Raw genomic sequence first — 25,440 nt, forward strand, 5'->3', positions numbered from 1 at the left:
GAAGAAGAAAGTAAAGTGACTTGTTTAAAGTCACATAGGTAGTAAATAATAGAAGTGTATAATTACCATAGGGATTGTATAATTACCATAAAACTAAAAAATATTTTGAGAAAGAAACATTTCAGGAAAGAGAGCTTGATAATTCTTTGAATCTAGAAGATGAATTGTTTGAAGAAGGCACCATGAAGATGTCCAAAGAAAACCTCCACAGCATCAGAAGATCCAGCATGAACTTTGGAGTATAACTGATTGAACTTTGGGTGTTGAACACAAATATTCTGGATATATGCCACAGCGGGATTGCCCCCTTAATTGGCTTATTGCCAATGTGCCTAGCAAACATTGGTTTGCTCTCTTTTTCTCTCTCTATGTCTTTTATTTCCCCTTTATCTCTAACTATTGAATATTGTATGCACCTTTAGCTAGAAGATCTTTAGAGATATAAGAGAGTTATGTAAAATGATTTATTAGGGAGACTAGTCTCCCAAAGAATCACAAAGGGGATTGTGAAAGGAAATTCTTGGTTCTCTTTGTCTATTCTGAGTTTACACTTGTGAAAAGGGAATCCTTTATTCTCTTTGCTTATTTGGAGTTAAAACTTTGGTCAACAATAACTTGAGTAACCCCTACCTAGTACCTCACTAGATTGTGAGGACAGGATTAACTCTCCTTTGTCTACCTTTTGATTGAATCAACACAAACTTGAACTAGGTGGAGGAGCTTGAAAACCAGTTAATGAATTCATACCCTACTTTGTGCTAGGTGAGAAACCAGTAAGATACTTGGAGAGCTCCGCCCTTTTTTCTAGCTCAAACAGCCAGAGACTTTTGAATTCTTTGGGGAGTTCACACATTCAGAAACGTGTGAATCCTAGGAAGAGAGTCAACATCTTTAGAGGTGAGAAGTCAATCCCACAGACACTGCCCCTGGGCAGTGCTGGGCAATTTGGGAACTGTGATTGGCTCCTGTGAAAAGGGGCGGGGACAGGAAACCACAATAAAATCCATGAAATCCTTGGGCTGAAGGTAGTCTCATGAAGTTGAGTTTAGTGGAGAGTGTCTCCTGGAGATAGTCTTCAAGGGAACTTTGCTGGAGATTGTGGCACGAATGATGGCTTCAACTTAGATTCTGACGCCTGGACTACTTCATTGGGTGAGTAAAAAGACCTGATTACTTCCCTAGTTTCCTAAGAGACTAGCTTCCATCTTGTAATTACTACTGGCCCTCCTGGTAGAGGACTAGTATAGGCATTTTCTCAAACCTCTCTCACATTTCTCTATTGCTTCCCCTCTATTTTGTAGATAAACTTCTAACCTGAGATATAATTTTGGCAACCACATTATTTAGTCCAACCACTAAATTTAAACTTTACAGAAGGAGGTATTCTGTGCTCTAAGACTCTAGATCAGTGATGGCAAACCTTTTAGAGATGGAGTGCCAGGTCCAGCCACCCCCCTTCCCAACCAAGTGCCATGCCCCTCCTCTGCACTGAATGCTAGGTGCACCCTGGCTCCCCACTTTACCCCACACAGGGGAGGGAGAAAGCTCTCCCATTGGGCTGCTGGGCAGAGGGATGGGTGATGTGAAAAAATGTTGTGAGGCACAGGGATTCAGGGTGGAGCTGTTCCCCTCCCCTTTTCATGTGCCTGAGGACATTATTCATTTCCCCCAACCCTCTGCCCAGCAGTCCAATGGGAGTTCTTCCTTCCTTCTGTCTGAGGTGAGGTGGTGGGGTGGGAGGCTTACATGAAACCTGAGGGTGTGGTGCAGAAGGCAGCCTGTTGGGTCTGTGGTGAAGGTGATTCCTAAGGTAGGGTTGGAAAGGAGTTAGGTTTGAGGGGAGCATAGCTCACAGCAGGCACATAGCTAGAGAGGAGAGCACTTGAGCCACTCTCTTTCCCCTCTTCACACTCACCTCTCATCACCTGCCCCTCTGCCCAGCAGTCCAATGGGAGAGCTTTCTCCCTCCTATGTCTGGGTTAAGGGGGAGGGATGAGGTTTGGGGGTGGACACAGCACTGGGTCTAGGGGTTGGGGCCTGGTCTGACATTCTGTCTCCAAAAGGTTACTGGCACTACTCTAGTTTCAGTATTTTTCCCATTGCACCAAAGTGTTAACTCTATAGAGGGGAATTCTCAGTCAGTTACAGGTCAGATTAAATGCTGTGAAATGCCTTATGGGTTTATAGCCAGAACAAGGCGGGTTTAACTCCAGGCTCTCCTGTTCATAAGGGGGCAAGTCATATAATTTTCCTGGGCCTTATTTTCTATATTAGGAGTAATGGGAATATTACTATGTGAACTTTTCTTATTAAACTTGGAAGGAAAAAAGTAAGACAGCGAGATGGAGGAGCAGCTCCTCTTTGTTTCTAACCTAAGTCCTCTTTGCAATGATAGGACAGCATTTTGCAATAATTCATACATCAGTGAACTGACAAATAATTAAGCCCCTTCTTTGAGAGATGGAGATAAAAAGTCAGGAAAAAAAGACAATTCTTGCTAGAAAAGAATTTATATTAAAATTCTATTGTGGAAAGCTGCACTAATGCATCTGTTGATATTTTTCATGCCTTATGAGCAGGTACTGGATAAGTGCTTGTTCAGAATGAGGATGATATAACTACATATAGAATAAATACAGAGTGTCCCAAAAGTCTTAATGCAGTTTAAAGGTGTGTTAGACTTTTGGGACACACTATACACAATAAAATACCAGGCAGGTTTTTTGTTTTTGTTTTTTGGAGGAGAATGGTAGGGCCTAGTTTTTTTAATTTAAATTTTCATTAGAAAAATTCTGAACGTGACATCCCAAATAAACATATTTCCATAAACAAAATGGAAGAGATATGTGTATATATAACAATAAATCTTGATTGCATAGCTTTCTTAAAAAATGCACACAATCAATACAATGCATTACTTTCAAAGCATTCCTACTTGACTGTCTCTTGAAAAAAATTTTTTAATTAACTTAAAAAAAAATTAATGAGGAGGGGGCAGCTGGGTAGCTCAGTGTATTGAGAGTCAGGACTAGAGACTAGATTCCTAGACTAGGTCCTAGGTTCAAATCTGGCCTCAGACACTTCCCAGCTGGGTGTCCCTGGGCAAGTCACTTGACCCCCATTGCCTACCCTTACCACTCTTCTACCTTGGAGCCAATACACAGTATTGACTCCAAGACGGATGGTGAGGGGTTAAAAAAAAAAAAATTAACGAACATTTAGTGTCCTCATTTCCCTCTCTCCCTGGAGGAAACAAAACCCTAGTAACATACATGGCCAAGGAAAATAAATTATCATATTGGCCATATGCAAAAATCTGTCGCTCTGAACTTTTCTGAGCATTAAAAAAAAAAAAAGCTTCAATATGTCTTTTCTTTTTCGGGGGATGGGTAGGTAGGCAACATTATCACTACTTTCCATCTCCCCTTTTTCTCCCCAGGGGGATGGGAGGAAGACAAACACAGTCTTTATAAGAAATAAGCAGATCCAAGCCAGGCAAGTCCATCTAGCTGCCAAGTCGAAAAATCCACGCCTCTTGCGCCTGGAGTCCATCCCATAGCCATAGCGCCCCATTTCAGAATACGGGAGCCTGGGTCAGGCCAGCTGCGTAGGGGTCAACTGCCCGTGAATGACTCTTCCCGTCCCGCTCTAGCCCGAGTATTTCAAACGCGCAGTAACAACAACAACCCGCCCCCGTCTCCGGCATCCAGAATAGGAGAGTTGCATTCCCATTGGATGAGAGAGTCAGCACCTCTCTTTCATTGGCGCAGAGAGGAAGTACTGACTTCCCATTGGCCGGGAGAGGCAGCTCCGTGCGTCTATTGGCTAGGAGCGGCTCCAAGTTCCGCTCTGGGGCGGGGGTTTCCACCATTTTGTCTTGGGTGGCGGAAAGTGGAGGTTAAAGAAGGCTGCAGTGTTGGGGGTGGTGGGTGCAGCCAGCCAGTTTTCGCGCCTTGGCTAGTTCGGTCCGGTCCGGTGTGGCCCACGCACCCGCTCGCCGCTTCTCGAGGAGGGACCGTCGTCGTCGTCGCTGTCTCCCGGAGCTCGGAGACTGTAAGTGGGGTCGTGGCGGCCGCCATGTTGTGGGGAGGCCGGAACGCGCCTTTGTTGGGGGGACGCGCGGAGCCAGTGGGTGCCTCTGGGGGCCCCTGGAAGCACGTCGTGCGCCTTAGAGTCCAGTGGCACGGACCGGCTAGTCAGGTCGGGGAATCTCGCCTCCGCACCTTTGCCCTTGGGGTGCCCTCTTGCCTTCCCTATCCCTGCCTTTTTGTTATTATAAAGTCCTGCTGCCGAGTCAGCCCTCGCGGAAAGCTTCTCTGGCAGGTGTTGGCCCTGTGCTTGTCTCGTTCCCTTTCTAGGAGAAGCCTTTCTAATCCCACTTTATGCCAATAATCGGTTGTCTCCAATCTCCTCATACCTATCGTGTTTGCTGGAGCTATTTACTCTTTGTCTCCCGCTTTAGACTCTGTGAATACCTTGGAGCTGTTTTTTGGCAAACTTGTGTCGACGTGGAATCTAAGAGAACCCCAAGTTTTAGGGTTAGCTTGTAAGCTGGAGAGCCCAAGTTCGTCCCGTTGGGGCGAACTTCCACGGAACAGAGATGAACTTGGCCTCTCCAGCTTACAAGCTAACCCTAAAACTTGGGGTTCTCTTAGATTCCACGTCGACACTTGGCACGTAATAGGCGCTTAAGAAATGCTTGGATTTGACTGATTTTGCCCACTAATCCGCACAATCATCCTGGGGGATAGATGCTATAATTAAGTTAGGAATTCTCTTCCAGCCGCCCCATATCACCTCCATTTTACAGATGAGGAAACTGAGTTAGGGCTAGGAAGTCTTGGCTAAGGGTGGTTTGGAACTCAAATCTAAAGGACTCCTCCAGGTCCAGTGTCTGTCCACTGCGTCACCTAAATTGCCTAAATAAATGACAAGTGACTGGTAAAATGAGGTGGTCTCCCAGGAGCAAACAGTCTTGCAGCCATCCACCGCTACCCCCAATGGGGATTGGTTCCGGGGTAGCAGGCCGAGAGCTGCAGGAAAATGAAGCATCTTGGAATTTAATATTGTGGAATTGATCTCGCCGAGCTTTTATTTATTTTGATTCGGTCAATCTAGAGCTGCTGCTTCACACGAAATTGAATTGGAAATTGTTCATTAGAAAGTGGCCTTTTAACTGTGGACCTGGGCACTTTGATAACAAAGGAAACATTTCCGTGATTCGGCAACCTAGGGATGTGGGTGGGATCTTGAAAGTAAAAGAGTGCTGGCTGTAGCTTTTTAAAAAGAAGATGCTGTTTTTTAGGAAGTCACTTTCAAATTTCCTCCCCTGGGAGCCAATGCAAAACAGGCTGTTGGAAAAGTATCTCTTTCTGAGTAATAGTCAATACATGTAGTAACAATTTTGTTTCCATTGATCTGATACAGTATTATCTAATAAAAGTTAGAAGGGGTCCTTCAAGAGGGTCCATCTTTGTTTTCAGATTAGAGGAAATAACTTGACCAAGGTCATACACAGCCAGCAGTGCAACAGACTCCATTGATTTTATCTCCTGATCCCTAGAGTGTTTTTTACATTTTACTCAGCTTTTCCTTTGGTACTTGAATGTGGGTAATATAAAATACTTCATTGTTTAAAGGCCATGTTCAACCAAGTTGAGCATCTGAAATGAGTGCCTCAAGATAGTTGTCACCCCATCAGAGTAAAGGGTAAACTGATAGCCTTCCTTGTAACTGGTTTTAAATGTATTTTGTGTCTTTATAGCTGGGACTTCTCCCAACCTGGGTGCCCAGGAGACTCCGATGTTGAACTCAGTAGATCAGCCCATGAAAACTTCCATACTCAGACAAAGAAACGGATCTGGCCGAAAACAATACTTATTATCTTGGGCCTGGCAGCAGGGAAGAAGACAAGTGGTGGAAATCTTACAGTCTGCAAAGCAGACTGAAAGGTATGAAGGGTTGAAAAAAACTTATTATAAGATGGACTTGGGATTCTATATTTTAGCTGGAGATAAAGGATTGATCCTTAAAAAAAATAGTTAAACTCTCACCATTTTCAAGGATGTAGAAATCAGAATTTTTTTGACATGAAATCCAAACAGGGAGAGCTGATAGCTTTTAATTCATGCAAATTTGGTAATACAAAATCTTAATTATTTTTTACTTTTTAGTTTGACCTGTTTTATTATTAGTAAAACTTATGCCCATTTTTTCTCCTTGTTTCTTACAGGTGACATAGAAGCTGAAGATGGGTGGTGGGGAGAGATTCAACATTCCAGTTTCCCAATCTAGAAATGTTAGTAAGAATCAACAGCAGCAACTTAATAGGCAAAAGAACAAGGATCAGAATTCCCAGATGAAGATTGTTCACAAAAAGAAAGAAAGAGGACACGTCTATAATTCATCTGCAGCTGCATGGCAGGCTGTACAAAATGGGGGGAAGAATGGGCATTTTCCAAATAATCAAAATTGGAATTCCAGCTTAGCAAGTTCCAATTTATTTTTGAAATCCCAAACTAATCAGAACTACGCTGGAGCAAAATTTAGTGAACCCCCATCACCGAGTGTTCTGCCAAAACCTCCCAGTCACTGGGTTCCAGTATCCTTGACTCCTTCTGATAAAGAAATGATGACCTTTCAACTGAAAACTTTACTTAAAGTCCAGCTGTGATGGGAGATAACCGGCGTGCTGATGTCGAAGTGTTTAGGGCTTCAGATGGTTTAAGAAGAGCAAATCAAGCCTGGGTTCCTAAACATAAAAATTTCTTGGTTGGGGAAAATGCTATCTTATCTCTGTACAGCAGCTGACTGACGATATTGGGCAGTACTTGATGTCAAGTTTCATGTGTGCGTACGTTTTTCATTCCTCCGTGAGCCTTGTGACCAGTTATGACGGCCATTACAAGGCAGTTTGAAATCGTGTCAATTCTTGGACTGGATGTCAATCTCAATTGAATAGCAGCTCTCCAAAACTTGAATAGCAGCTCTCCAAGTTTTGAACTTGAAATCATAGTTTAAATTGTAAATCAGGGTTTATGTATAGATTCAGGGGCTTTTCTTAATTAGGGAAAAATATGTATTATAAATCATGTTTCTAGGCAAAAAACCATACTAGAGCAATGGAACATTTAATGTGAGGCAGTAGCAGATTTGTGATTTCTGGAAAATGAGCAAAGTCATTTATATTTCATTGTGGCTGGGGTAGATAAAAGATAAAGTTGAGCACCAGCCACATGTGATGGGATGGGAATAGAAACCACAATAGCATTGAACTGCCAAATCCAATGTGAACTTTCAGGGATAGATGGATAAATGTGTGATAGGTATCCTTGGCAATGAATCAAGGAAGGGAATGCCAGTCAGTAAGGTGGTCCTGAAATCAAAGGGACTTGTGGTTGATGACATTATACAGGGAAGGTTGAGACTGGGTAGGGCAGAGAACTTTTTGCCTTATTACCTGCCTCATCCCTTATGGGTTACTGGCATTTGTATGCTTAATTTTCTATGAATACTTCAATTCTCAATTGCTATATGATCAGGAACTAATCCCCTTAGGATACACACACATATAGACAGACAAAAGTATTTTTTGTGTCAGGAGAATGTACCAAAAAGCTTCTTAAAGATATTAAAATCTTAATATTCAGTATTTGGCCACATTGCATCAAGGCACTGGCAGAATTGCTCTGACTTCAGATAGGAGACTGAAGTAGGATAGTAAAGTTGTAAATAATGTAGGAAAGAGAAAGCCATGTAAATAAGTGTAAAATTTGTAGCATATGTACATTTTTGCTGGCCTTTTCTTCAAAAAGTATTTTTAATACAGAATTGCTCAATATAAGGCAGACCTTGGACTGAATGAAGACATGGTCTGGTTTTAGAAGGATCAAGATATATTTTTAAAAAGAAAGCAGTGTCCTTGCATTAAGTTGCTACTGCTACATGTTTTGATTCAGCTGGAAACTCTTGCAAGAGACCAACTTAGAGCTATTAGGAAGAAACCAGAATTTCTAAAGCTGCTAAGACACAGAGTGCTCTTATTTTGAACACATAAATGAATGTTTGAATAAGAATACTATTAAAACAGGCCTAATTATTTTTTCTAAAAACAAAACAAAACCAAAAAAAAAAGGTCAACAAGAAGGCAATTTTGATTGGATGACAATCTTTTACCAAAGGGTCCCTTCACAGACAGAAAATAAGGTACTCCCTTTGGCCTTTACCTATCAATGTTTTGAACTAAAGACCAATTAGAAAATGATAGACATTTTGTTTTTTTCCATAAAGCCAGTGGAACACTCCTGAGAAATGGGTTACATCAAATTTTCTGTTTTGTTTGTTTTTTTTTTTTACTATGCAGATGTGTTATTTTGTAAGATTATGCAGTCAGGAACAACATGAGCACTGATTAAAAAAACAACTAACCCAAGAATGGGTAAGAAAGGGAAAAAATTGATTTTTAAACAGTAACTTGTCTAGAAAAATGTTTACCAAAAAAAAAAAAAGCTCTCCCAAATGTTTATTAATTTTTATTAAAAAACTGATTGGTATATTGTCCACATTTTGCTTTTTCTCCAAGGAGAAATACTTTAAGAACAGGTGTCCAAATGCATTTGGTGTTTAATCAACTTTTGTGAAGTACTTATATACGTATGTTAATTGGAAACAAAGCTGAAAATAAAATGATTTCTCCCCTAATGAGTTGGTTTCCTGTTTTTTAAAAACTGTACAAATGTCCTAGATTTATTGTTAATATGCAAAGATAGAAAGGTTGGGGAGGTAGGTGCAGGCTAATTTTAGGTAGGCAGTCTTCATGTCACTTGGAGGCTAGCTGAGATTACAGGTTCACAAATGGATAATCCCAGTGTATGAAAATAGCCAACAACTTGGGAGTCATGCCCTTGGCTAGGCTTTACCTGTGTGAATTTAAGGTTCAGAAAAAGGGTTTGGATTGGATAGTTTCTGCCATTCCTAAATTTTACAAAATCTAGACCCTTAATAGCTACCTAAGATGGGCAAGTCTGCTTTGGAGGGTCAGAGTTTATTGAGGTAATGGGGCCATTATTGGCACTGAGTGCTGAGCTATATCATGTGCTACCTGCTAAGGCAGGCAGGGAAGTGGTAAGAGGTTTCAGAGAATGTTCCTTGAGCTAGGCAGTAAACAATATAAAGGCGAGGGAGAATTTGGAAATAAAGGTCAACTGCTGTATTCCTGGGTTCTAGAAACCTCCATCTCAGGGCTTTAGAATCCAAGGTCTTTCTTGCCTCTCACCTTTGGATGGGGGTATTGGGAATTTAGAGGCAATCCTGTCTCCTCTAAACTGAGGTGCCGGAGGGCAGGGATTGTCTTGCCTTTCTGGTATGTTGATTAATAAATGCTTATTGACCTAAGGCAGTGTTGCCTTTCTGGACGTGGGTGTATGGTTAATTTGACATTAGCTATGTGCTATAACTGTAGGACTCAAGGCCTTGTCACCACTAAGCAGAAGGCTTAGGTTCCTAGATTGGTGTGTATTCCAAAAGCTTTTGAACTGATAAAATTTGATTAAGGCAAGCCACCTCTTCCCACCTTTACTAGTTTAATGTCACCCCAGCCAGCCCCTTTTAGAAATCTGGACTGAGAGGTGCTGGTGTTCACAAAATTGGTCCCTCCAAATAGACTAGTTTGAAGTAACAAGACTGGTCTAGTGAGAAACTCTGGTCCCAGGAGGGAGACCTGGCTTCCAGCCTTGGCTCTGCTGACTACTGTATATTCTTGGCCAAATTCCATCTCTTTTGGGTCTTGGTGTGCTCACCTATAAAATAATAGACCATTAAGATCTCTTGGCTCTGACAGTTCGATATAGCCAATAGACATCTTACTGCTATGAATTTTAAGGTGTGTGTGTGCCCAATGAAGAAAACCACTTGAGAGGTTGTCTTTGAGATGGGGAGGGGGAGAATGCAGTATGTGGCAAGAATGGCTTGGATGAATCACAGTCCCAGAGCTGGAAGAGACCTTAAAGTTCATGAACCAGCTTTTATCTCTGCAACATTCCCAACACGTGACCAATGTCCATTGTCTAACAGAAAAGTTCCTGAGACCCCTGGAGGAATTCCTGCATTAGCTACCAATTGGACTGGACAAGTCACATCCCTATGGTGCTTTTGAGTTTGTAGAGCACTTGGTAGACAGCCATTACCTAATTTGATCCTCCAGTCTTTTGAGGTGTAGTGTTATTTCCTCCATGTTATACATGAAGTTTCAATGTGATCTGTCAGTCACAGATTCTGCCTCCAAATGCAGGGCCCCTCCAGAATGGCGCCTTCCCACTTCATGTAGACATGAATACAAGACCTGAACCTCTCAACCCTCCCCACTTTGCAGTCTTCAATGGCTACTACTTGGGATAAAATGCAAAGTGCTAAGGCCCCCAACCAGGATGCCTCAGACATCTTCCTCCACAATCTGCATTCCTATCCAACTGTTCCAGATTGAACCCCTTACTCAGAAATTCATCTTCTATTTGCAAGGGAGTTCTAGGACTGCAAGGCACTCCACCTCCACCTTTTGGCATTCCTAGTGTTCAGTTACATATGGATGTTTCAGGGATGAAGAGACTCGCTGGAGGAATCCAAGAAAAAGCAGTCTCTCTTTACACAGTAGACAGAGATGTGAGATTCAAAAGTAGGGTTTCAAACACTGCTCAGGCATTCTGGTCCTGAACATACACTGTGGGGACACTAGTGTGAAAAACGGCCCCATCTCGGAGAAACAAAGAGGAAACAACATAATTGGGAGCCAAAAAGTGGAGTATCTGCAGATTGTCTATACCTACAATGTCTGGTATTGTACTTCCTTGCTGAATAGAGAACCAACCTGGGGAGTTACATGTGCCTGGCAAAGACAGAGAACACTGCAGAGAACCCCAATGTGAGATCAAACCTCAAACTATCTTCTTGCTGGGGTGAAGCAAGCACCATCCAAAGCCACACAGACTACAAGTCCCTTTAGTCAGGAATGGTCCATCCCAAATGAAGGCGGGAGTTATTTGATTTAGTGCTTCAGATGCATCATCTTCCTGGTTTAATACCTAAAATTCTGTGTTGAGATGCCTCATAAAGGGGGGTGGGGGAGAGTATGTGGCCTAAGTTCCAATCTGGGTAGTTAGTGGCAACGACCCAGCTAAGTGAAGGGCCCCCAAAGTGTGCTTTGGCTGTCTGTCAAGGAGGGAGCATCTGACCCAAGAGCTACAGTACTAATCCCACTGCCTAGAAAGGTGCCTTCTACACCGAGTCTACATATGTACATCAGGAGATGCCCAAGAAATGAAGATGGTGGAATGAGAGGTTCAGCTGAGGCACCCTTCTCACCATACCAGACACTTCCCCAAGGCTTTTATAAACTTCAAACAGTACAAATACTCTCAAGTGCTCATTGCTGTTCAGTTTACTCTTTATTCTCAGACTTTCAGAAGTCCTCCTTATGGTCTGCCAGGTGGGAGATTCTTTGGGCAGGAGTGATTGGAGCAATATTACCCTCCATGAGGATGAAACCAAGAGCCAAATCAAGCCTCAGGCCACATGTCTTCTACTCCTGAGAAAATGTAAGAGAAATCATGGAATCTTCTCTATAGTATTTTGCAAACAGGATTGAGGTAGAAAAAAAAACAATACAAGTCAGCAAAAACAAGACCGCCAAAGCTTTAGTTCCTGCCCTTTCACATTATTTAATATAATGAACAATGGTAATTTGGTTTTGATTTCTACCCATCTGTGGCTGTGGTCTAGTGTAAAAGATGATGGACTGGGGCTCAGAAGGGGCCTCCGAGTTTGAATCCTGGTTCCAACATTTACCAGCTGAATGACCCTGGAAGTCACTTTAAACTCCTGTTTCACAACATAGGGCTGATGGATGCACTAGCTACTTGCGCTGGGTTGTTGTGGAGCAAGTGCTTGGTAAAGTGCCATAGGTTTCTTTGAAAAGGGTAGCTCACAAAAGGTGCAGAGCTGTTAAATAGGACAAGATGACTGGGATGCCAATACCCAAGGATGTTGCTTTCTAATCCATCTTTCTAGTGCCTTTGGATTTCTGGCCCTGTCCCAGGGTCACTCACTTGTTTGCTGCTTTCTCTTTTGAAACATTGTAGTAGAGGTGTACCTCAAAGGGACCTTCATTCATCCTTTCAGGTATGGAAGGGACATTCCACAATGGTCTCATTCCTACTCTATACCTGTTGCCTCTGCCCCGAACCCCCCCCCCCCCCCAGGTCAATTGTTCCTGTCCACAGCACCCTCCAATTTCTTCTATGATTCCCACCCAAGGGTTGCACTGTATCTTAGCTGGGATGGATAATTCTCCTCACTGCACTGCTCCCTACCCTGTTTTGAATTAGGTACCAGGATTCACAATTACAGTTCTTAAGTTAGCTATAGTACAATGAAAAAGGCTTGTCTCAGGAGTCAGGGAGACAAGTAAAATTCTACCTCTTGACATAAGCCATGTCCATGGGTAAATTACTTACCTGTCAGAACCTCAGTTTCCTCTTTTACAAAAAGAGGATATTTACATTACCCATCTAGGGTTGTAGGAAGGAAAAGTACTTTTAAAAAACTCAACAAAAAGCTTTATGGTGTTTAAAAGTTAGTACCATCCATATATTTTCTGAAGTATTAAAGAAAAGGTCTTGATTATTGATTAAACTGATCTACTCAGCCAAAGAGTATGCATTCTCTACCCCCAAACCTTTTAACACAATTAGAAGATGGTCAATTTAAATGTTCAAAAACCATAAATTCCACCAGCTCCACCTCTTATTGTGTGACAACACAGGAATCTTTTTCCTTCTGAATTTGCTTCCTCACCTGCTGTACCATCTTACCTCATAGGAGTGTCAAGAGGAAAGCAGTTTTACAATTTAGGTACACTATTATTTCTGCTATATTTAAGGGTATTAGAGAAACCCTAGGGGATAGTGTGATCCAGTACACAAATTTTGGCATCAGAGGCCCAGAATTTGAATCCCAAATGTATTATTTACTACTACGTTATCTTTGATATGTAATTCAACCTCTGTAGTTTCTGTTTTCACATCTGTAAAATGAGGGATATATCTACATATATCTAAAGACTCTTCTCCAGCCTCAAATTCTTTGAAAAGGGGAAAAATAGCATTCACAGTTAAGTTGTTCATGTCATCACTAAGGTAGAGACAGTACAAGGATGTACCCCTCTTGCTCTTTCTCTACTCAACAAACCCTTCATAAAGTGGGGCTAGATACAAACTGCACTGCTACTGAAGGCCAAGAAATATACCTGGACTGCTCTTCTGGCTTAATTTCTTTGTTGGGAAACAGAGAAACTAACATTCAACAAAGTGTGGCTGGTAAAGCCCACCCTGTTTGAGTATTGTTATGAGGAAAGCACTCAAATTCATTTTTTAACAAGGCACCTATATATCGGGTTGATTTGTTGAGACTTAACTACAGCTTTCCTCTCTATCTTATGAGCTACAAAACTATTCAGTTTATTTAGCGCCCCTCCTAATTCTCATGAAGAAAGGTGGCGGAGGACAGAACATGAGCCTGGGATCCAGGATGCTTGGCCATTGTAACTGGGCCTCAGCACATGACAACGGAATGTATGGGCAGAATAAGGGTTTCAAGAGTGAGATGGATGAAGGCTCCCAACCTTCAACCAGAAGAGACCAAATCTTTGTTTTCTTGCGCTACAGAACTTAGTAATTATATTCCCTACAAAGAGGTACATGTAAATATCACTAATCACTCAGGTGTAGAACATGGTAACATCAGAGGAGGGATTTTAATTCCAGGAAGTAATTCGGTTGGAGTTATAGCCCTGCCTCACAACAACGAGATCAATTAATTTCTAATCGAAGCACCTAGATGTTTCTCTCGTTGCATCTTTATAAAAAAATAAAAGATACCTTAGTTATTTTGGAAGAAAGCCAGAGGTTCAAAAAGGGAGGGTCCAACCATTCTAATTCAGTACCTGAAACAAGTTTCACTAGAAGGACTACAGAGGGACCAACCATTTGTGACAATTTTCATCAAGGCCAAGTTCCAGGGCAGAGAGGACCAGTGAGAATGGTGAATTTCAAAGGGATGAGGGGGGATCAAGACTTAAGTTTTAATGAGGAGGTTCGTTCTACTTTTATTAGGGGATGGTTATGTCTGATAATGGGAGAACACAGGCCTGCTAAAATAATGAAGCCATGATGAAGGAAAAGCAGGATGGCCAGGCCTTCTCTTGTCCAGCTCTGTCACTTACTTGTGTGACTGTGCAACTAATCAATTCCCTTTTAGGGCCTTTTTTGTTTCCTTTTTTGTAAAAGGAGTCATTTCACTAAGTTGGTTTTCAGTTCCCTTCAAATTATCACAGGTGACAACAAAGTGACTTGAGAAGACAATGTGTATTCATGGAATAATTATGAAATACACTGTTGCTTAAGGTAATGTCAAGGTACCAATTAAGAGATGTATCCTTTTTAGTCTGTCACTTTCAAAATCAAAAGTAACTATGGTTAACAGACACTCATTACCAAGCCCATTTCACCATGGTATGATTTAAAAAAAAAAAAAAAAAAAAAAGAAGCTTCTATTACAGAATCATGGCTTAAAACTGTAATAATTCCAGTTGGTCATGATGTCCTTCATTTTGTTTTTATTATAGCATGTTTGCTTAATTTACAGCAAGCAGAAAATAAGCTGGGTCTTTTTGTTTTGATCCAAACATTGATGTTTTAAAGGTTGTACACAATATTTGTTAAAAAGAACATATAAAAATACCTTTTTAGAAGCTTCTATAAGAAAGAAAATACAAAGTTTAACCCCACAACTTTCCTCTTTGCTAGAACTGCCAGCTACTTCTACAATTTTAAATAGACTTTTTGTTGTTTTGAAACTATACATCCAGGAAAGTCTACAAAATTAAAGAAACGTGCATATAAATGATTGCATAGCAGAACATGAACATTAACTGCAAACAGTAAAGAAATAAAAGTTAGAAAGGCTATCAAATATACAAAGGTTCTAGAATCAATCCCTTAAGTATGTTCCACAAACAATATTTTAAAACCATCTTTTGTTTCTTTACAGGCCTGGCCTAGATAGCTAAAACCAAGATAGCATGTTATCTTGTAGGTCTCTTTTCCCCACCATCTCCTCTAAGCTTATATTTAACAAGCATTCCAAGGTGTACTGATCCTAGCTTTTATAACTGAAATGAGGTTGGACCTTGTCAAAAGCCACTTCTGTTTGAAAAATCAAAACTTGTCATTCAGAGAAATACTTGCAATCACATAATGGTCTGGTACTATTTTCACATTTGTTTAGCTAAGTACTGCATGTAAGATCAACTAAAATCAACTAAAAACCCAGAGATGCAGCTCTTGCTTAAATCTAAAGCCTTCTTTGCCTCAAATTATTATCCATTTTATGGCACCGAAATGTCATTCGGTAATAGGGGTATTATCAGTGACACTCGCCTCACTAAATAAACTGAAGTGTAAAGAAGAGGAAAGCCTCCCTCAGGAAAAGGTAGGCAGATTCTGTTACAAATGAACACAACTGAACATCATTGGCATCAAAATTGAATTCTTATACACTATGCACACATACACACACAAACAAAACCTACTTTGAAACAATTTACTTGCCTCTAATAGTAGTAAGAAAACTAAGCAATATTATGGTTAACAGCTCTCTAAAATTCAGAATTGCTACAAAACAGCACACATTTTTTCCTAAAAATATTTCTGCTATTATGACCTCAAATTTTAACTAACATTACAGATGTTTTCAATTTTCAAAATATTCAGAAACCAGACAAAAGTAGTCTCTGCTCTAGTCAAAAAGACTAATCACTCAATTTCCCTGAAGACTCCCCACCCATCTCTTCTGTGGGTACCATCTACCCGAGATGGTCTGGCTAACAAGAAAACCTTAATACCACACTGCTCCATGAACCAATGAATGTTACAGCCACAGAAGTGTTAAGAACGCATCTTTCCCTCCACCCCCCAAGATCCACCGTAAACCTGAAATGCCATTGCCACCAGTGTTATACTGTGGCTAGTTTTCCATTTTGTTATCACAAAATTTTAAGGAACAACCTAACTTTCTAGCTTAAACAGTTTTTCTATCAAATTGATACCATTTTTGCTTCATGGATATGAACTTTATTTCTAATAGGACAATGTTGCAAATTATGGTCAACTAACAACTTTTTATCAATATTTCAAGCATAAAAAAAGAGAATCTTTACAAAAATATACAGAGACACCACAATTGAATTGGTAGCTGCCCATGACATTTAACAAATTGGACTCTTAAGAGTGGCTTCTCAACAGTATATCATTTTAATTATAATAACCATTGCTTGCTACAGGGAAAACTGACAAAAGTAAAAGTTTGGGGGTGTGTGTGGTTTTTTTTTTTTGTCTTTTTTTTTTTTAAAGCACTGTTGCAACATTGTATTCCTGATAATTTAGTAAACTGAACTATGAGTAAATGAATGATACATGCCTAAAAACATTATGGTTATGCCATTAGTGGCCACTGGACTTTGGACTAGTCCAGGACCTCGATCTAGACTTTGACCTAGACCTAGACTGTGATCTTGACTGGGATTTGGATCTGGCTGGTTCTTTTTTCCTTGATTCCTTTTCGTATCTTGAGCCTGACTTATAATGTGTTTTGGAATCTGTTTTAGAAGTGCCTCTAGTTTTGGTGTGAGATGCAGACCTAGAACGTGACTTAGCCTTCATTTCTTTCTTGGGCTGGGACTTGGATCGTGATCTTGAATTGGATTTAGACCTCGAAAAAGACCGGTTTCGGTGTTTGAATCTTTCAAAAAAGAGGAGACATTAGATTAGCGTAAAAACACGGTTTCCTCCTAAATCTGATATTTAGCATTCTTAGAGTAAATAATTTCCCTTGACATTGATTCATTATCTCTGCATTGTAATAGATCAGAACAAAACTAATTACCTATCATTGTCTGAATGGCTTCTGCTACGGCGTGGTCTTCCAGTAGGTCTACTGCTAAAAGGTACATCAGAAAAAGTAAACAATGAGAAATGTCTATTTATGTAGATGATTAAAATATTGGCTTAAAAAAAGATATGCACTTAAGAGCCAAATCATTACTTTAATGTCAATGAATCATGCAATATATGATAGTGCCTACATATGGTTACAGTAGAGTACAAAAAGCTTAGAATACTTTTTAAGCTCTTAACAGCCAAATAATAAATGTGGCTTTTGTTTTCCAATCAACTGCTACACAGTTAAAAACCACCATCACACTTACTTTCTAGGACTATAAGATCTTCTGTAGTTGTAATCAAATGAACGACTCCTAGACCTCCTCCTTTCATAACTTCGGCTTCTGGATCGCCTGTATCTGTCATAATCATCATAGCGAGAAGAGCTGTACACATTTCTCCCTTCCTTTGCTTTCATCTGATTTGGTGCTATGGGAAAAAAGTTTATAATATTTAATGTCTCAAGTGACCATTTAAAAAATTTCACTTTAAACAAGCAGTGCCTTTTAATACCAATATCCTATTTTTTTTCTGCATTAGTTAGATATGAAACCGCAGTAAAAGGTCTTAGCTATTTTACTTTTCCCAAACAGCTTAGAAAGCCTGTTTCAGAGTCAGAAGCACCTGGGGTTGTCAAGGCAACTCTCTAGTTCCATGTACCAAAGAAATCATAGGCCCAGGTTCTTATCCTAGTTTCTTTTAATGATAGCTTTTTATTAAAAAACAAAACAAAACAAAAAAACACTGGCAAAAAAACCGGAAAGCAAGGGTATGCCCTTCAATTGGGGAATGGCTGAACAAATTGTGGTATATGCTGGTGATGGAATACTATTGTGCTCAAAGGAATAATAAACTGGAGGAATTCCACGTGAACTGGAAAGACCTCCAGGAATTGATGCAGTGAAAGGAGCAGAGCCAGAAGAACATTGTACACAGAGACCAATACACTGTGGTAAAATCAAATGTAATGGACTTCTGTACTAGCAGCAATGCAATGACCCAAGACAATTCTGAGGGATTTAGGGAAAAGAATGCTACCCACACTCAGAGGAAGAACTACAGGAGAGGAAACATAGAAGAAAAACAACTGCTTGGGTTGATGAGGACATGATTGGGGATGTAGACCCATAAGGATCACACCAATGTAACTATCAATAATATGTAAATAAGTCTTGACTGACCACACAAGTTAAAACCAGTGGAAATGTGAGCTAGCTGGGGTGGGGGGAGGTTTGAGGGGGTGAAGGGGAAAGTTAAAACATGAATTATGTAACCACGGAAAAAATTTTTTTAAAAATAAAACAATTTTAAAAAATAAAATTAAATTTAAAAAATCACAAACTCAGTTTCAGCATATAACTTGACTACTCATTATGCACTGCTCAATGTGTGCCAACTACTTTCAAAAGCTAGCAGGCCAAAGAAAACAAGGTAGGTAATGACTTCACATGAAGGATGTGTTTATCCTGCTGAATGGTAACAAGATGCCTTTTACCATACTGGGGTTTATGAGCAGTGGGTAATGGTCAAATGCAGGATATACATTCATGGGAGACACTCAGCAGAGTAACACCAAGCTCTAAGTATATATACATAGAGAGCTGCCACAAAATTTGGCCCTTGGTACTGAATACTACTCAGAATGTATTAGTTTAATTCTATCTGGTTATAAGCTTTGATCCAATTGTCATTTTAAAATTTTACATGCTCTGAGACAGAAATTCTTAGTAAGTACAACTAGAGAAGATTTTCCCATTGGTAAAATTTTCATTACCAAATGAAGGAATCTCAGAATAAAATATTACATTTAGAAATCATTTTGCAAAAATTTGTGTAGTGTCACACTTACTTTTGCGGTCCCCTTGTGCAAACTGGATTTCAATCTGACGTCCACAAATCCATTTTCGGTCCAAATTATGCAGAGCATCTTCCGCATCACGAACATCTTCAAATGTGCTAAATGTTAAGGGGCTTGGGAAAGTTTTGCAAACTTCGATATAGAACAAAAACTTAACTGGCAAAAGTGGCACTTTCCATAATCTGTCCATCTGACCCCCCCTCCCCAACCAACTAGGTAATTTGATACTTACTTAATCAAGCCATCTGTTTTTAAAGTCACAAATCTTATTACATACGCAAAGGTAGATTATGAAGCCATTATTAGGGGGAGGAAATCTGTTAACTTTCTAACTCAATCTTTTCAGAAATAATAACCGACAGCTTAAAAAAAGATAGCAGAGAATCTCCCTAATCTAAATTTCAGGAGTGATCTTTTGTGATACTTTCTTATGGCATCTAATAGAATTTTCTTAAATTTAAAAACTATCTCCCTGTTTTCAGCATATAATAAACTAAATTAAAATGAAAACATGCAAACACTAAAAACTTCTATGTAAACAAATGTAACAACCTGCAAGAGCTGAAATCTAAAATGAAGTTTAAGATCTTTATCTGTCTAGTGTTTTGGGCTTCTTCAATGTGTCTAAAATATCAAGGTTTCCTTCATTTATTTGTCTTGAATAAGCACAGAAGGGCAGTACAATGGCTGCCCTTCCGCTTTTGTGTATAAATAGGATTGTTGAGCATCTAAGTTAAATCATGGTCTTGGCAGAACTATGTGTAAGAGATGCTACCAATAAATGATGAAAGACCACTGTGGGATCCAAGATTGGACAGCCAACCCCCTAAAGTCTTGAATCTGATACTAAATGAGCTGTTTCATGCAAAGCATTAGACTTGGGAATAATTTTCTAGTTGGGAATTTCAGAGTACTTCCACAAAGAACTTCTGCTAACAGTTCAAAGTTTGTTGAGGCTTGTTGATTTCCCCTCAAACTGTACCATTCCAACAAGAGGTAAAAACAAATTGAGAACTACTGAATTTCCAAATGGAAGTTAATTCTATTGTCCAAATACAATGCTATTCCCACACTACTCCAACTCACTCATCAGCTGCCATACTAGAGGCTCTCCATGTTGCCTAAAACTAGGCATACCCTAGAAAGCCTCTGACATGATGGCTTATGACAAAGATTAAGGGGGCTAGGTTTGGATGTTCAAAGGTCACCTGCTCTGGACTCATATTGCCATTTCTTTTGACATTAACTAGGGAGAAGTGTTTCTTGAGTTAGTGAGACACCACATCATGAAGAGACATACACCTCTGAGGTAAATCTCTATAGGCCCAAAAAAGCATTCTGTCCTTTTCCAAAGTGATTATTTGCTTTCTTTCCTAACATGCTCTGAGGATACCAGACTTCCATAATAAATCCTAAAAAGGGAGTAACTAGGTGGCTCAGTGGATTGAAAGTCAGTTCTGGAGACTCTAAGTCCTAGGTTCAGATCTCTACTCAAATCCTTCCTACGTGGGTGACCCTGGGCAAGTCACTTAATCTCCATTGCCCCTTCCTTACTGCTCTTCTTTCCAGTAACCAGTATTTAGGTTTTAAAAAAACAAACAAAAAATAGGCCTCATTAAAAAATCTGAGGGAACTGGGGAAAAGAAAATTATCTTAAAATATTCAAAGTAAATAAAACCCCTGGAAAGCTTTAGGGGGACAATTTTAGGATAATTAAAGAGGTTTTAATGTGCTATAAGCAAATTGTGGTACTCCTTAGACATAGAAGCTGTAGTGATCTAAAAAAAAAAATTACAAAGGATTTTAGGTTAAAAAAAAAAAAAAAAAAAAAAAAAAAGAAAAAGATCAGTGGAGCCAACAATAAGTCTTAAGGAAGCTAAGGATTTTTGTGGTGTATCTCAACTTTTGAGGTTGCTTTCTCTACCTATCCCTTATGAACAGAAAATGAAGATGGGCTGGCTAGATCCTGGTCTTATGTACTGGATCAGTTACAGGAAACAGGAGAAAGTAGAATTGGGGGGAGGGTCAGGTATTATCATGCTAGACCTGAATAAAGATATGCTTTGGATATTCTCCCAAATGCACAATTAGCAACAATTGTCACCTTCCTTTCTTCAACAAATTTTTAGAAATAGAAATTTAGAAATCAGATGCCACCAAGACTTAAATGTTTTTAGTACTTTTAATTCTAGCTTTTAAAAAATAACCACCCTTGGTAGAATGCCAGGCCTAGAGTCTGTGAGGAGCTAGGTTCAAATCTGAGTTCAGATACTTCCTAACTGTGCCACTTAACCCCAACTACCTAGCCTTTATTACTTGTCTGCCTTGGAATTCATACTTAGCATCGATTTTAAGGCAGAAGATAAGGGTTTTTTAAACTATCCTCTCCCTCTTTGGTATAAGGGCAAATATTCTTTTTTGGCCTTATGCACTATACATTTGAGTCAAAGTATAGCAAACCATGGTTTACATATCGCCTAACAACTAGGAAAAAATGGGCCAAACTTGTTGCCAGTGAACCCTATCTTTGCCATGCCAAAGATCAATGCTCATGTTTTGAAGAAACTGCTTTCTTCCTTCCTGAAGCAGAGTTTTGCTACATTCACACTTGTCTTCAAATATATCCTATATTTTATGCTGGCCCAATCAGGGCTTGATTCATACATTCCCACCCACCAAGTCATAGGCTTTAATAGGGAAATCAGGACAAGCAAGCCAACTCAGGGTGTGTCAGGAAGTCAGTATGGACCTAAGCAGCTAGAATTTTTCCTTAACTCGGGGCAAGAAACTAATAGCTGGTACACGAGAGAAGAAACTACAGAGGTACCATCTCTTATGATGGGGTTAAGGTAAGGCGAGAAATATGGTAGTCTCTTGAAACTTTTGGTCAGGCTCTAACATGAAGTCTTTCTTCTGAACATGCCAGAAGGACTGAGCTAATGAGGGGATGAGTGTGTACAGTTCCAGAAACCAATGATAACTGTTACTCTGAAACCTACCACCAGAAGTGTCATTTCTGGTGGTTCCAAGCTCAGATGATCACCAATGGTAAATTTTCAGATGGCTACCAGATCTACATTGACTTGCCACTTCATGAAGGAATGGTTCTGTGAAGTCTACTTCACCCTGGAACTATGGGTTCCCCCAAATGGCTTTGTCTGCTGACCTGTCATATTAATGCCAAATATCGTCAAGCCCCAATCTAATACTTACATATTCTGAACTAAAACTCAACTGTTATATGGCAGATACATTTTATCTTGACAAGCTGAGAAAGAATGCATTTTATACAAGACCACAATCACAATTATCAACAGCCCCCACAATTAAGATACAGGTTTTGTCATTAGACCAAACCAGAATCAGTTTGCAACTTTAACTGCTTACACAAAAACAAAAGGAAAATTGTTATTCCGTAGGATACATCAGGTATGACTCCTTTAATCTTGGCCATCATTCAACTTCATCTTGACCTTTAACTCTTTAAGTGCTTGTCAGAAGGACTTGTCATGAGATGCTTGGTCAAATATGACAGATGGCTTTATCTTTTACTTTGAAAAACAACCTTTTCCCCCTTTTGTAGATAAAGCGAAGCTTTGTCTCCCATTATGGCTTGTCCTTCTTCCAGCTTTTCTTTATTTTTTCTTTTCCCAAACTCTCCCTTCTCTTCAAGCCTGATCCTTAAGAGGTCTTTGGCTTGTCTACTTGCCTTAATTGTTGAACTCTACTCTAAAGGTTCTTTCATGCTTTCTCTTTGGGGTCGCCATAACTGTACAGCTTTACATTCTCTGAGGCAACAACAGAGGACAGTAAATTAGGGGACAATATTAAAGAAGTTTACCTCATTTTTAAACAATCTGTTTTGATCAAGTGTTTCAAATTATCAAAAGACAAGAAAACCAACCAACATTTTGCTAAGCACAAGAACATTACTTTTAGTATGACTTACATTAAAAATGTGGTAGCAACCACGGAGTATAACACACCAAAGCTTAAATCACACATTAGAATTATCGATTTGAGTTTCAGCAGCATGACTGGAAATTAATTTTTATACTATTTTTGATTAGCTCTCATAGAAATAAATAATTGCAGTGAGCAAATGTATGAGTCAGTTAATTTCCAAAAATCTGAAGACACAAAACACTCATTAGATACAGCACAAAAACAAACTACTTTTAGATGTGTTACCTCTTACACAAACTTGAATTTCAAACTTCAACACCCCTCACTACTCAGCCATCTGAAGAAAGGATATTGAACGTAAGCAAATCCTCTTGGACGACGGGTGTAGAAATCAAGTGGCACATATACATCAACTATGGGACCATAACGACCAAATTCCCGGCGCAAGTCTTCAGACCTAGAATACCACCAAAAACACCTCAAATTTTTTTATGTTCTGTTATGACTAAACATTTCCTTTAACTAAAAATTTCCCTTATTTACTATGGAATGTTCATATATAAGCCAACTCTGCTCCTTTGAAGTGCATTATGGCTTCAAATAAAGTTCAGAGTTGTAATATAGGAGGGACTGGGGGACAAGAGAATGGATTCTCTGCCATTATTTACCAGCTGTGTGGTAACATTTGGTACTTAACCTCTCAGTCTCAGTTTCTTCACATCAGGGATGCAGGGGTTAACATGTTTTCCAAATTCCCTTCCAGCTCTAAAAATGCACAAAAGTGAAAATGTGGGATAGGAAAAGGGTCTTGGACCTGAAATTTCCTACATAAGGAGCACTTTCCCTGAAACTTATAGGCTTAAGAGAATTGTTTATAGAATTAAAAGGTGGTCTTCCTGGTCCCCAGATGGCCTTACTCAAAAACATACCTTAAAAAAAATATGGAAGGAAAACAAAAATTTTATTTAAAAATAAATTCTGCTTTAACTGACCATATTTTGTATTCTGTTAGTATTAAGAGAGCAAGGGTTTGGACTGAATGATTTCTATAAAGTCCCTTCCAACTCAAAAATCCTATTTTATAGGAAAATTAGATGACAATTACCTTTAATTTACTAATCAATAAAATTTGCACATAATTGATATTAATTTTGCCTCTATTCACATTCTTAAAGAAAAACAAGACTGGACAAGAAAATTCTATCTGATATTTTCCTTTCTGCTGCACTGAATAAGCTTAATTCTCATTAAGCATTTTTATTGTTTCTAAAGATTAACACCCTCCCAAACAGTAGACACTTAGTGAAAAAAAACTTAACTGTAAACAATACAAAATTGATAATCAAAATCCTAAGTACTATTGGGTTATAAATATTAATTTCCCCCTCCTTTAACTGAAATCTGGAGCAATCTGTTAATGTTTACATAAGCCCCAAATGCCTAAATGGGAAAGGGAGAAATTAAGGCTGTGGCTTTTCCCCTCCAACTCAGAGCGGTGCCAAAATAAATTACCTCCCCCCTCAAACCTTTTGAGGAAAACAAAGGATCTCAACACTTTGCAGACCATTTACAATCCTACAACTCTCCAGGGAAGTTTAACTTTCCTCAATCATATTAAAAAAAAAAATTCGAAAGGAGAGAGAGAAAAAAGCACCAAAGCGAAATTTAAATCCCTTTTCCTAAATCTTGGTTGGAGTGGGGGGTGGGGTGCGGTGATCAACTGAAAACCAAATCCAGGCACGGAAACAACAGAAGTGGCACCGCCTTCCGCGCCCCTCCTTCCGTTATTTTCACGTAAAGGCAGGCACCCGTGGAGGACCGACCTCCTCTCAGTAAGCCTAGGACAACCCCCACCCTCAGCCTCACGCGAGGTCGGGGGCGGGGTGTGTGTGTGGGTACAGATGGTGGGAGAAGTGCCGTAGTGATCAAAGAGGCTGCGTCCGTGGGGCGTGCGGGTGAGCGTGTGTGCGCGCAGTCGCGCACGCGCTCGCGAGCCGGGGAATGGGGGGGGGGAGTGGGCCTGGGGCCTCGCCTGCGGCCTAGCTCGGGAGCCCAGGCCCGCCCGCCATGTTGAACCCCAGATTCTGCCTCCGCACCCGCCTCCTCCGAGCCCAGTCCTCGTCCCCATGTCCGCCGCCGCTACGGCTCCCGCCCCCATGGCCGTCGCCGCCTCCCGCTGCCTCCCGCGGTGCCCCGGGTTCCGCCACTTACACACACCTGGTGTCGTCGGCCACATTCCTCACGAACAGGGACGTGTTGGGCGGGCGCAGGTAACGGGACATGGCGGTGGCAAGCGGGGCGCGAGACGCGGAGGGGTAAGAGGCGGCGGCGACGGCGTCGGCGGCGGCACTGGCGCTAACGGGCGAGAGTGAACCGTCCGCGCGCGGCTGCTGCGGCTCCTCTCGCACGCACGCACGTACATACGTACGTACGTACGCGACCGCCCCACCCAGCCAGGCCGCGGCGTCCCACCACGGCAACCGCCTGTTCTCGCGAGACCCGCCCCCTTTTTTTTCTCAGCCCGCCTCTCCCCCCGACCCCAACCTCTGTCTAGGCCTTAGCCCGCGCCTTTTCCTTTCCTATAGCCCTCCCTTCACCCCGCCCTCCCCGCTGCTGCTCCAAGATCGG

At 40.5% G+C, this 25,440-nt stretch overlaps 2 protein-coding genes across 7 annotated transcripts; one reads left to right on the plus strand and one right to left on the minus strand.

Annotated features, from left to right (window-relative positions):
* The first annotated feature begins 1,081 nt into the window (after positions 1–1,081).
* On the plus strand, positions 1,082–8,700 carry PNRC2 (proline rich nuclear receptor coactivator 2). Of its 2 annotated transcripts, none has more exons than XM_044671338.1 (3): positions 1,082–1,152; positions 5,765–5,951; positions 6,233–8,700. In XM_044671338.1, exon 3 carries the CDS (start codon positions 6,251–6,253, stop codon positions 6,671–6,673), a length of 423 nt encoding a protein of 140 aa, XP_044527273.1. In that variant the 5' UTR covers positions 1,082–1,152; positions 5,765–5,951; positions 6,233–6,250; the 3' UTR covers positions 6,674–8,700. The 2 variants fall into 2 exon arrangements, with proteins under 2 accessions (XP_044527273.1, XP_044527272.1); XM_044671337.1 differs by lacking the exon at positions 1,082–1,152 and adding an exon at positions 3,844–4,053.
* Positions 8,701–11,419: 2,719 nt separating this feature from the next.
* Positions 11,420–25,240, minus strand: SRSF10 (serine and arginine rich splicing factor 10). Of its 5 annotated transcripts, XM_044667861.1 has the most exons (7): positions 25,024–25,239; positions 23,165–23,269; positions 18,898–19,001; positions 17,315–17,477; positions 16,993–17,046; positions 16,747–16,848; positions 11,420–11,578 (listed from the first exon to the last, which is right to left on the minus strand). In XM_044667861.1, exons 1-7 carry the CDS (start codon positions 25,092–25,094, stop codon positions 11,557–11,559), a joined length of 621 nt encoding a protein of 206 aa, XP_044523796.1. In that variant the 5' UTR covers positions 25,095–25,239; the 3' UTR covers positions 11,420–11,556. The 5 variants fall into 5 exon arrangements, with proteins under 5 accessions (XP_044523796.1, XP_044523795.1, XP_044523794.1 ...); XM_044667860.1 differs by lacking the exon at positions 11,420–11,578 and having other exon boundaries at positions 16,343–16,848; positions 16,993–17,043; positions 25,030–25,240; XM_044667859.1 differs by lacking the exon at positions 11,420–11,578 and having other exon boundaries at positions 16,343–16,848; positions 25,030–25,239.
* Positions 25,241–25,440: the final 200 nt, after the last annotated feature.

Source organism: Gracilinanus agilis, chromosome 3, assembly GCF_016433145.1.
Source record: "Gracilinanus agilis isolate LMUSP501 chromosome 3, AgileGrace, whole genome shotgun sequence".
Lineage (NCBI taxonomy): Eukaryota > Metazoa > Chordata > Mammalia > Didelphimorphia > Didelphidae > Gracilinanus > Gracilinanus agilis.

Bases quoted from the DNA above. Each gene is read 5' to 3' on its own strand.
- PNRC2 (XM_044671338.1), top strand. From the start codon at position 6,251: ATGGGTGGTGGGGAGAGATTCAACATTCCAGTTTCCCAATCTAGAAAT.
- SRSF10 (XM_044667857.1), bottom strand. From the start codon at position 25,094: ATGTCCCGTTACCTGCGCCCGCCCAACACGTCCCTGTTCGTGAGGAAT. The intron at 19,002-23,164 runs ATATCCTTTCTT...AACATTTAGCAC, and splicing joins AGAGGATTTGCTTACGTTCA to ATTTGAAGATGTTCGTGATG. The intron at 16,849-16,992 runs GTAATTAGTTTT...CTTTTTTGAAAG, and splicing joins AGCCATTCAGACAATGATAG to ATTCAAACACCGAAACCGGT.